Source organism: Salminus brasiliensis, chromosome 13 (assembly GCF_030463535.1).
Source record: "Salminus brasiliensis chromosome 13, fSalBra1.hap2, whole genome shotgun sequence".
Lineage (NCBI taxonomy): Eukaryota > Metazoa > Chordata > Actinopteri > Characiformes > Bryconidae > Salminus > Salminus brasiliensis.
The window spans coordinates 9,585,581-9,598,265 of NC_132890.1; the positions used below are offsets into that span (position 1 = coordinate 9,585,581).

Below are 12,685 nucleotides of genomic sequence, written 5' to 3' on the forward strand. Positions count from 1 at the left end.
AATAGTCATATCAAATGTTTAAAAATCATTTGTTTACATATTTAAGTATTTACACAATAAATTCATTTGAGGTCAAACAGTATGACTGCTGTTTTCAGTTGTTTACACAAAGAAAGTCGTAAGGGGCTGCTTTCCCAGACACGTTTTAGCTAGCCTTGGACAAAACTGCAAAGCCAAAAGCCAACAATTAACCACTAAAAATGCGCTTTAGTCTAAACTTAGGCCTAATCTGTGTCTGGGAAACCAGCCCATTGTCAAGTCCCAGCAGACCTTGTTCCATTATACCATAAAAGGTTGGTGTAATGAATGAAATAGCTTCTAAAGTGTCTGTTAGTTACCTATTGCGGTTTTTGTAGGTGTTGTGCATCGTGAAACAGGCAGTTGACTGACCCACGCTCTGTTTTGAACTGGAATGAATTGTTCAGTGGATAGTTTCCTAAATGCCTCACACCAGAGCATCCTAGAATGGTAGAGTATACCATTTTACACTTTCTCTAAACAGTTCAGATGACAACCCAGGCCCTGGCCAGTATATCAATAGATCATAGCACACCATACAATGACAAAAATACTGTAAAATAAAGTGTAATGGAAATGTATTCTTGCACTTGTTTAAAATATTTTATATTAAAAATGTATGCAATGCATAATTTACTTATGTAAGTTATTTGAGACAAAATAGGGAAAAAATAAACACTGAATTGAGGGACAAAGCGTCTCTCCCATTCCACCTAATCCAAACCATTGACCTTATCAAAATAAGTAAAGAACTAGTTCAGTCAACACTGAATTGAACATCAAGTTGGCAAAATAAGATCTGCATATGGCATAAAAATGGCTATTTTTTTATTATGGTAAAGCAAATCTACCTCTAAAATGACACCCCTTTCCATAATGCGTTTGATACCCCTGGTTCTGTGGTGGTAAACCCTTGTTCTTTCCACACACCCTGTATGTATTGCCAGTAATTCATTTTTGAAGAGATTCTCAAGTTATGCTCCAGGAAGAAATGTCCACCAAAGGTCAAATAATACTTCTAACCCACTGTCCAGCATCTGTAAGCAGGCAATCACTTCCCACAAGCCCACTACTGAAATCAGTCTACAGGCAAGCACACTAGTCACAGTGTTCTTATAGATATAGGACTCATAGAGGGGGAGGTGTGGAGGCATGTATGAAGAGGTGCAATCAGCAAACCCACACATTTGGCACTGAGAAAGCTACCAGAGGTTTAGTTCAATAAATGAGCATCAGTACTCTGCTCTATGTCTGCTTCTGCTCTGCCTAGACACACTGCATGTCGAAGTAGTAACTAAATATTAATACTGAATCCCCTTTGTTTATATACTTAACATACTGAATGGACATTTGGACAGCCAGCAAATTGAGGTTGAAGCTTAAATTGTGAAAGAAAAGAGTGAAAAAGCTAATCTAACTGATCTCCCAGATACAAAAAAACTACCAGCATTTATTAGAAATGGAATTCTACCTCATTAAAAAATGGCATGTTCTCTACCATTACTCTTCAAGAACAAACCTTGTAAACATACAGTATTATGTGTCTTCTTTGCATGTTCAAGTTTCAGTTTGCATAGTCACCCTCTATTTTTTCTCGCCATAGACGCTGCACTTAATGAACACGAGTGCTTAATGAACTTCTGTGATAGTATTCCTGAACTGCTTTGTCTCCAGCTTCCTTCTTCTAGAATAAAAATGGGCACAGAAACTGAAAAAAGGCTATTCTAGAAAGGAACTATAGACTGTGGGCTGTGGTTCATTATTATTATTTATCTAAACCATAACATTAGCACCAGGTCAAATGAAAATTATTAATTAGCCTTATCTACAGTGGCATCTTTCAAGGGAATTTGTGGGGATATATTAGGCAGTATGTGAACGGTCAGTTCCTGAAGGTGATAAAGATGTTAAAAGCAGGAGAAATGGGCAAGCATAAGAATCTGAGCCACTTTGACAAGAGCCAGATTGGGATAACTAGACGACGTGAGAAGTCAGAACATCTCCAAAACATCAGGCAGGACTTGTGAGTTTTGTCTGGTATGCAGTACCAGGTCAGTACCTACCAAAAGTGGTCCAAGTAAGGACTACCGGTGAACTGGCAACAGGGTCATGGGGCATATAAGGCTCATTGATGTGATCCATGGAAGCCCAACCTCACAAGTTGCAGGACTTAAATAATCTGCTGCTAATGCCATGATGCCAGATACCATGGGTTCACTTCAGATGTCTTGTGGAATCTATGTCTCAAAAGGTCTGATCTACTGTGGTGGCACAGGGGGAACCCACTCAGTATTAGACTCAGTGGTGCTAATGTTATGGCTGATTGTACATTAACATTAGGGGAACTGAGGAATGATGGGAGTGTCTAACTAAATAAATTATGACAAAATGGTATTTAATGTTTGCTAGATTACACTAGGGTCCTGAAACAGGGTTCTCTGCAGAGCTGGTGCCCATCTGACCAGTCTTGAGTGTGTGATTCACATGCAGAATGTCCAAGCACTAGTACAACTCTGCTATTGATTTGATTTGCTAGTGTCTAATCTGTCTTTATATATTTGATTTATATATATTATTATATAAATTCAGCACCTTTGCTGGAAATTTCTTGAATGTGTGCTTTTTATATTTGGAAGCACAATTCCATGGCTGGGCCATCAATATGTGACTGCTGGTAAAAGACAACCTTCAACCATCTTGCAGTCCGAAGGTGTACACACTGTCGTTAATGAACTGGATGAGTATAGCACCAAGAAAGAAGAGGGCAGCTTCAGACCAATCCTAGTGATTTTGTCTGGCAGCACCATTGAAGTAGTGTTGAATGGCATGCTAGGCCTCAGCATAGGGCAGATGATACTGTTCCTCTCTCTTGTTACAGCGCTTGGCCACTATAGCCAAATAGAGCACCAGGAGTATAAGCCAGTAGCAGGCGTACAGAATGGTCCCAGCTATGAGCAGTACCTTCTCGGTCTCACTGAAGGGCTCCTGTGTCTCACAGTAAATGGTGTACGCCACTCCTCCGAGCAGAATGACCGCCCACACGGTCACAGGCACGGCCCCAATGAAGTTCACGACAATCTTTTTCCTCCCGGACGTGCCCCATCCTGCTTTATTAATAGTCAACAGGGCAAAGATCTTAGCTGGCAGAAGGCTAGACATGTAGAGCAGGGAGTAGAGGGACATGAAGATCATCACCAGGCTGCCCCTCAGAAAACAGGCATAGGTGGCCTTCACCATGCCCACCAGCTGCACCGTAAGCAGGAATAGCAGAATGTTCCACAGCCGCCCACGGTAGAAGAGGTGGATCACAGTGGCCACCAGGAAGAAAGGGAAGAAGCCTGTGACCACTGACTCGTAGGTCATCCAGAGGCTGTGCTTATGGAACCAAAGAGCATTGTAGAGCCACTCCCGGAAGTAGGACTTGCTCCACCGAGTCTGTTGGTTAAGCCAGCGTAGATACCGAGTAGGAGTCTCTGTCTGACACTGTGAGCGCGCTGTAAACTTTGTCTTGTATCCGAAACTGAGCACCCGGTTGGTAAGGTGCCGGTCGTCACCGAAGCTGCACTTGCTTCCCAGGAAGGTCTGGTGATACCAGGGCTCCAGGAACTGCTGAAGGAGGGAGTTGCGGTACATACCCAGAGGGCCACTGATGCACTGAACACAGCCAAAGTAGGACTGACAAGCACGCTCTACGTTAAAAGCCATCCAGTACCGCACGCTGCTCAGGAAAGATATCCAGGAGTCATACTTGTTCAGGATCTGAAACAGTCAAGTTTGAGAATGGTCACATATTTTGATTGGATGAAGATCTTCTGTCAGTCTCAGAACACAGCACTGATTATTGCGTGTACCTTTTCATCAGTTCTCACCTGTACATCTCCTCCCACTCCACCCACCTCTGGGTCCTCCTCTAGAATTTTCAACATCTCGATGGTACATGCTGGGTCCAGGACTGTGTCTGAATCACACACCTACGGACAAACAAAAGGGGGACTCATAACGGCATAACATGGAAATAATATGTCCCAAAGATGTCAGAGTAAGGGGTTTCCAAGTGAAGATTCACTTCAGTAACTCAAGCTCACTACAGATGTGAGTTTGGGCAGTTTTTCCAAAGGATTTCCAGAATCAAGGGTCGTTTGAAAAGACTCAGCATTTACATTATCTAAATTAAGAATGCCCAGAGCTTATGAGAGGCTAAAGGTTTGGTAGCAGATGTTTGAAGGTATATCTGTTTTCTTTAGCTCTTGATCACTGGCTGGGCAGGGGCAATGAGAGGTTGCTGACAGTGCACAGGTGTGTGCAGAGCGCAGGTGGAAAGGCAGTGGAATGACTTTTTGACCCCTATATGACAGTGATCCTGAGCACAGGATGTAAAGCAGGAATTAAGCTGCTCTAATGAATGAATAGATTAGGTTAACCTCAAAGTAGTAGTGAAATTTAAGCTTATTCACAAAGTTTTTGCTGTTGCAGAATTTTTCAGTAATGTCATTGTAAGGGTCTGTGCTAGTCTGCCATGGTTTTTCCACCATTATTTTTAATTCATGCAGTTTTCCCAGCCTATTTTATACATCTCTCTTATTTTGAGGAAGCATTTTGTTCTCTGAAGTCCAAAAGTTTGACTCACCTGCACGTAATCCACCGAGTTCCCCAGTGCTTTGAAAGCTGTATACATCACCTCCCTCTTCCCACCCCACTCTTGCATTATGCAGGAGTAACGACAGCCACGCACCATCCTGGCCACCCGTGCCGCCTCCTCTGCATTCACTGAGCCGGACTCCGTGCCCCCAGCCCCGTCGCTGTGGTAGTTCCCCTTCCACACCATGCAAGCAGTGTGCTCCGCTCCCCCCATCACGTCCCGAAAGATGTCCATCATGTAGGCGTCTTCAGGCCGGTTCCCGTCCACCACTAACACCACCTTGAGGCTGGGGAAGGAGATGCGGCGTATGCTACGCAGGCACTTTCGCAGGTAGTCTGGGTCCTCCTGATAAGCAGCGATGCAGAGGGCCACGGTGCGGCGCAGGTGGCACGGCCGTGAGGGCTCCCGCATGTGCCGGTGCTCTAGGAAGGCGAAGAGGCTCTGCAGCAGCAAGTGCAGCGAGAGGATGGCGCCGTACAGGCCGAAGGAGAGGTGGTGTTGCTCGGTGTGGATGAACTGGTAGCCGGTCACATAGGCCAGCAGGATGGCAAAGAGTACCACAGCTGCAAATAGGGTGGTAATGAAGATCCGCACCGCTGTGCCACAGCGAGAGGGCATCTGTGGAGAATTGGAGGGGGGGGGGTTAGTTTGGACTGGCCTCAAAGTAAATTTGGATTTCTCTTGTACAGTCTCTTTCCATTTTTCATTTTCCTTTAGGACTAGCAATGCTCCCGGCACCAGGAGAGGTAAGAAGGTCTCCTCAGATACATGCAAAGTCAGCCACCACCTCTTTTTGAACTGGCGCCAACATGCTCAGAGCAAAAGCCCGGGTCCCCAGCTCTGCAGAAACAGCCAACAGACGCCTGTGCCAGCCAGCATTGCTTCAAGAGTAATGAGGGGAGAGAGCACAGTGAAATGTGCTCTCTCAGACTCTGACTGCTGATGGCCAACCGGCAATGGCTCAGGATTCGAACCTGTGACCACTGGGCCATACAGGCAGCGCAGTAGACAGCAACTCGGAGCCCCTTTTTCCATTTTCTAAAAACACAAATGCAAAATGTCCTCAAAATGTCACGTTTTGGAACTGGAAAGAGAAAGATGGGTGAGGTGAAGGAGGAAAAGCTCTATGAAATGCATCCAGTATATTCTGACAGAAAGCTAATGAGAAAATAAGAAAGTGAAGTGAAGTGTTCAGGATTGATGGAATTAATTTGCTTCAGTTTTACTGATATACTTGATGCTCAAGTTCCATAGAGATGTTAGAGAGCGTCTGTATTAAATTCAATGAGGATAGATAAGACGTTAATGCAGCCATTGTTCCGTTCTGGGATGTACTGGACTTTTGTAGGGGAAACGTATTATGACAGACAGTTTCCTTTGTTTGCAGTTTTATGTACTAGCTTCCTCATAATCACAGCTGTCGTTCATGGCCTGTCTCTCTGTAAATAGCTATTGTATGTCCGAAATCTGAATGTAGTATGAGTGACTATGGAATTAACGATCAGGCTGATCTTTTCATCTCCCTTGCTCAGGTTAACAACTTAATTAAAGGCTTGGAAGGGCTTGGCCGCCACTCCGTGGCATCCTGAGCAGAGAACAATCCCCCCATTTATTTCTCTCTGCACCCCCTGCCCACTGGAAGAAAGAGCCTCACTCACTGCTCACTGCCCTAATATCATAACAGCCAATCCTATTGATCAGACTGAAGAAATGAAACCCAACTGCTCCAAAAGTGGACATTGTTTTCTCTGACAAAGGTCTTGTCCTCAAGGTCTCTTACAGATATCTAGGGTTGTTTCAAAATAATGGCCTTCTTTGCATTGTCAAATATACTCAAATACAGAGGATCATTGTGGACAATTAACCGCAGTGTACTCAGTTGTCAAAATAGTGCCAGGACCGTGCATGTCATGGTGTTGCTAATAAAAAGAGAACAGTCCCACTGATTGTTTCAGAGAGCTTACCTAAGCTTACAACCTTAAGATTGATAGACAGAAGAGGGAACACTTATGAGTGTGTTTGACCCTGATTAGAGGGTTGGCTTTTCTTGAGGCTTTTTAGTGAAAGAAGAAGAAAGAGCTCATGTCATACTCAAGTGCACCCCAACAGTTATTCTGTTACTAAAGGCTGTACACACAGAGACCCTGAGTGATGACGTGTAAAGAATAGTCTACACTTTAAAAAACGGCCTACTCTGTATGCCTCAGGACAACCTTGCCTAGTGTTTCCCAGCACCTTACCCTAGCCTCAGTGGTGTCCAAGCACCCTGAGCTAACCATCTACATAATAAGAATGAACATGTGATAAAAGGCCCAGCCCATAATTTAACGTAATTCAGCAAGGAATTACTCACATTGACCATAATAGACAATAGGAGAGCTTAGCTACTCTATATGTCCAAGTATTGGGAATCAAATTGAACCTTGACCTCAGATTTGAACATTGTGTCGAACCTGAAAATATGTGCATTTGTTAAGCCCCTAGTGCACATCCAGCTGTGGACATAGTGCAGACATAGACATACACTATATGCCCAAATGTTTGTGGACACTCCTTCTAATGAATGCATTCAGCTACTTTAAGTTGCTACTATTGCTAACACAGATACACACATACAGCTTGTCTAGGCACTGTAGAGAAGCACTGCCAATAGAATAGAACTCTCTGGAGCAGATAAACATGAATGTGTTGGCACTATGGGCCAGAGGATGAGTTGGGATGGTGGTCCTCCAACATTCTGACCTCATTAGCACTCTTGTCGCTGAATGCAATCAAATTCTCACAACAATGCTCCAAAATCTAGCAGAAAGTCTTCCCTGGACAGTAGAGACAGTAACCCCAACACAAGCAGGATTTTTGCTTTCAGAAGAAACAATGAATGAGCAGGTGTCCCAATACTTTTGTCTTTATATAGTGTATCTAACAATCACTGATGTAGTTTTAAAATCTACTAGTGTCTAATTTCACCAGTTCTGTGTTGTCTGTTGTCTCAGAGTGTGTGTTACCTCTGGAGTCTCCAGAGAAGATACAGGTACGCAGGTCTTCAGATGAGTAACTTAAGGAATCCGACAGGAAAGAAGATCCAGCTTGAGGAGCGATGAGAATGTTCTCAGATCCAGTGAAGGGAGGTCTGCGATAAACACGAAGCCCAGTATGTATCCAGTACAAATTGCCCTGCTCAGATTTGATCAGTGGGAGTAGCGTAGTTAAGCCCCAGGTGGAGAACCTTTTCTTTCCTTTCCACAGGCTGTCTCACAGGTGTGGGACTGAGTGAATGAGGATTTTGGCTGTGGGACAAGACATTTGACCCATGGAGGAGAGGAAGAGAGGGAGGGCTGAGAACAAGAGGATGAGGAAAAGAGGGGTGGCAGGAAAGAGGTTGGTGGTCGATGTGATTGGGTATTCATCAACTCCCTTTGGAGATTCAGACTGTGTTGATGCTTTCTGTCAGTACCATGTTCAAAAATGAACTTTGAGCACCTGAGGTAGTTGGAGGTACTGTGTAAGTTTTAGAAGATCCACTGATTAGAAACTGGCTCAACCATTTAAATAATCCTCAATTCAGGAAGGCAAAAACTGAAGAGAATTGATCAGGATATGACAAAGACACTGGAAATCTGCAGCTGGTGAAAAAGCACTCTATAGGAAGTCTTCATCCTGCCAGGATGCCTGAGAATACCATTTCTTGCCACTAGGAGGCACGTGCAGAAACATCTAACTACAACAAATTGCAGTCTGCCACCCCTTCGACTAAATGTGCATTGCCTGACCAACATTTTGGATCATTTGGCCGTCTTATCAAATATTCTGAGCCACTGTCCTACTGTTCAGTTAGATGCAGATGTTTTGCCTAAATAATGACTTGACTGTCCTAAAAAGGCATGGCAGAGCTTCTCTCAGGAAAGCAAGGAGATCAGTAAGTTATCAATGCATGCCTTTTGATAAAGATGAATGACGTACAACCGACCAGGTGAACTGACTAATCAAAAGGTACCACACAACAATAACCACAGAGTAACCGCCAAGGTATTCCCAGCTATGACAAGATCAAAGCGGTCTCTGGTCCTTTGAAAAGTCGAGCCCCCACTGGGCTATACTGTTAATGAACTGATATGTCGGAGGCAGGCCTGGCTGTTAAGATCTAATGTCTTGACTTGTAAATCCCAGGAGGGTCTTTTCCTAAGGCCACCAGGCCCCTGTGTTAAGTCAGTCTCTCATGACATGGAAAGTTACACAGGCCGCATTTTCCTTGGAGAGGTCCCACATCTTCAAACAGAATTCAGAGGTGTTCCTGTCTGCTCCTGCCGTTAGCAAGCCAGCCTCGGGACACCAACAAGAGTGCCAGGAAATAGGCCACGTATCACAGAAACTGTAAATGTAGTAACTCTATAGACAAACACCCTAACAAGATCACTAATGCCTTCATGAATACCTAGACACTGTATAACACAAAAACTGGCCATTTTCAAAAGAGCAATTACAGAACCCCAGGTCTGCCCAGGTTTTCCTGCTCCCTTTCTGTACACACAAGATTACAGAAGCCCATTTGTTCCAGCTTGAGCGTGCACACCCTCCAAACTGTCAAAATCCACACACTGTGAATCAAACGCTTTCCTATAAACTTTATAAGGACTAACATCAGACAATGTAACAGTACCCCCCCCCCAAAAAAAAAAAAAAAAACCCCACCAAAACCAAAACCCAGACACAATACACACACATGATTAGTCCAGCTGATGAGTTTCATACCTTCCCAGCCCTGTGGCGGTGATGGTGGGCTCCCTCTGCCTTGGCGGAGTCAGACTTGCAGGGTGTGTGTGTGTGTGTGTGTGTATATGTGTGTGTTGTCCGACTCCACTCTTCTCTGCTGCAGCACTACAGCGCACTCCTTGTTCTGCCTCCTGCTCACACTACATCTTTATTCCACCAGCCCTTAATTCAGGAGATCCCTCATCCAAAAATACAGCACCCTCACCCTCCTCCTTCTCCTCTTCTTCCCTGTTGCCTCCTCCTCCTTCTCCCTCTACCACCTCTTCTCCTTCTATCCCCCTGCACAGTCCTCAGGCATGAAGGCCTCTCAGTTCAGCAGTGAGCCCTCCAGAAGGCAGCACCATAGAGAGGTCTGTGAGAGAGTGCTGCACTGCTTCCAGCTCATCTGGTCCTTGGGAAGCGAAACGAGACGGAGCACGCTGCCGGCAGCTTCCAGAACCTCCAGAACCTTAAGTGGAATCTGCTCTGCATCCAACTTACCTTGTCCTGGGCCCGGCATGCCTGCGGATAAAGGCGTCCTGCCTAGGACAGGCGCAGGTGCTCATGGGTGCTCTCTCCCTGCCTTAGTCTGAGAGCTGTACTGCAGTGCCACCTTCCCTGCCTTCACTCTACACCTCTCTGCAGCACAGCACAACCTAAATCCCAGCAAACCCGTTTCTGCTGTCACACTGTCCTGCCTTTCTCACTCTCTCTGTCTCTCCCCCCTGCCTGCCCTTCACTTCTCTGCACTCCCTCTCTCTATCCCTCTCTCTCTCTCTCTCTCTCTTTCCTCTGCTGCCCTGCTCTGCAGTGCAGCCAGCTACCACAAGACTCAGGGCTGTTTGAGCGGACCCCCTCTCCCTTTGGCAAATCACACACACCCACACGCCCACCCTCTCAATGCATCCATTATGGGCTTATTTATTTATCTATCCCTCCTCCCAGCACCCCTGCTGCTGACAGCCTGCAGGTCTGACACAGGCTGATGAAGAGGTGGGAAAAGAGTCAATGAGAGAAAGAGTATTAGGGTATAAAAGGAAAGAAAAGAGGAGAGAGAGAGAGTGAAAGAGAGAGCACGTGCAAAAGAGAGAGAGAGATGGCTACATGGTATGCTATGACAATCAATATGCACTCTGAGAACCATTGTCTCCAAAGCATTCCTATCTGGGTGCTAACCTCCATTTTTAGCCCAGTAAAAACGTGCAGTTTTTAAAATAGATCCCTCAAGAAATCATCACCTTTTCCCCTCTCTCTATCTCTCTCCCTGCCTGTGCAGCATGGCAAGCAGGTAATTATTGTAATAGCTCTTTCTTGGCTGGGTAGCAGTGAAGACTAGAGCAGGGTCACTGAGGGGAGGGGTGTGAGGGGGGGGGGTGTTCTGCTTGGCTTCTGAGGTTTAATTCTGTAGCAGCATCACAGCAGCCCCCACGTTGAGCGAATGTCCTTGGCTCTGAACCAAAGTCAATTCCTACTAAGGGCAAAATGAATTTGAAGTCATGATGATATACTTTTAGGACTGTGGAATATTAAATATATGATGTAAAATGTATTCAAATGTATTAATAAATATATTAGATGTGTTAACAGGGCCAAGCAGGGGACAAACAAATGTATGCACAGTTACTCAGGGCTGAGTCACCAAGGGGCAACCACAAGTAAGCATTTTTTTTGTTCAATATTTTTGATATTATTGCTGGACTGCCTAGTGGGTCAGCCTAGAAGAGGCAATTCTGCTCACTGACTGACTGATGGACACTGATGGACTTGTTTGCCTAGAAATGGCATTTTCTCATACTGACAGTCTGAAGACTAAAAGCTAACAGGTACTTGCGCTGCCGAGAGGAGATTTTAAGTAAATCTTAGGTAAGCTTAAGTTGTCTCTCCTTACTTGAAATATTACTGTAAAAGGAAGTGGTGCAAAGACATAGTGTGGCATTATTGTGTATAATGGCACTCACAGGGCTAACTCAATATCGCTACTGCAACATTAGCAGCACACCGGCCTCGCCCAGCATCGCTACAGTTCTGGCTGTCAGCTTCAAACAGCATTGCTAATACTGTGTTTTCATCGCTATTGCGACGACTGCCAGCCTCGCCCAGCATTGCCGTTAAGACACAAGCCATGTTCATGAGGTCCTTGGCCCTTCACATACTAGTAAATATGTGGTCTACATCTTAGACTCTGAGGGCAAGGCTTACGTTAAGGCTTAACAGCAAGGCTTAAAGTTAATTTTCACAATGAAGAGCAGATATTTTGGTCCTAAACTCCCATTTGTTGCAGTGCCATTGCTGAGTTTATGCAGCCAATGGCGGTCCGCCAAAACTAGGCTTGGCTCTTTTTTCTTGTTTTATTATACACTATATTGCTAAAAGTATTCGCTCGCCTGCCTATGAACTTAAGAACTGTTCTCCTGGCAACCACCAAACCCAGACTTGTCCATCGGATTGCCAGACAGAGAAGTGCGATTCGTCACTCTAGATAACTTGCCTCGACTGAGCCCAGTGGCGGCGTGCTTTACACCACTGCATCCAACGCTTTGCATTGCGCTTGGTGATGTAAGGCTTGGATGCAGCTGCTCGGCCATGGAGACCCATCTGTGAAGCTCTCTATGCACTGTTCCTGAGCTAATCTGAAGGCCACATAAGAGTCGACGACCCCTGCGCACAGTATGCTTCAGCATCCGCTGACCCTGTTCTGTCATTTTACGTGCCCTACCACTTCATGGCTGAGTTACTGTCCATCCCAATCGCTTCCACTTTGTTTTAATACCACTGATGGTTGACTGTGGAATATTCAGTAGTGAGGAAATTTTCACAACTGGACTTGTTGCACAGGCGACCCATTCTTTGGAATTCTTTGGATCCCATGGAATTGACTGAAACACCTGAATTCAATTATGTGTCAATATAGTGTATAGGAGTTCTTCTAGGATTGTGGGTTCGATCCTCCCACCGATCACAGTCTGTGAGGGGTTTACCATGTTTTCCCCGTGTCTGCCTTGTGCACTGACCCAGGGCATTTTCTCTTGGGTTTTAAAAACACACATGATCATGCTAAATTAACCCAAAGTGTGAGGGTGTGAGTGGTACCCTGTGATGGACTGGTGCTTTGTCCAGGGGGCATTCCTGCCCTATGCACAGTGATTCCGGCTAGGCAATAAAGGAAATAAATGAACAAAAAAATCTGAACAAATTAACAATTATGACTGCTGTAGACCCCAGGTTCGATGGCACCCTGTGTCTAAATATCTGACCTCAGTATGATTTCATGCAATTCTG

At 45.1% G+C, this 12,685-nt stretch overlaps 1 protein-coding gene across 1 annotated transcript; it reads right to left on the bottom strand.

Moving 5' to 3' along the window:
• Window positions 1-36: 36 nt before the first annotated feature.
• On the bottom strand, window positions 37-10,160 carry has3 (hyaluronan synthase 3). Its single transcript, XM_072695018.1, has 4 exons — window positions 9,407-10,160; window positions 4,646-5,275; window positions 3,888-3,989; window positions 37-3,777 (listed from the first exon to the last, which is right to left on the bottom strand). The coding sequence occupies exons 2-4, from the start codon at window positions 5,273-5,275 to the stop codon at window positions 2,848-2,850; spliced, it is 1,662 nt and encodes a 553-aa protein (XP_072551119.1). The 5' UTR covers window positions 9,407-10,160; the 3' UTR covers window positions 37-2,847.
• Between the last annotated feature and the right edge of the window lie 2,525 nt (window positions 10,161-12,685).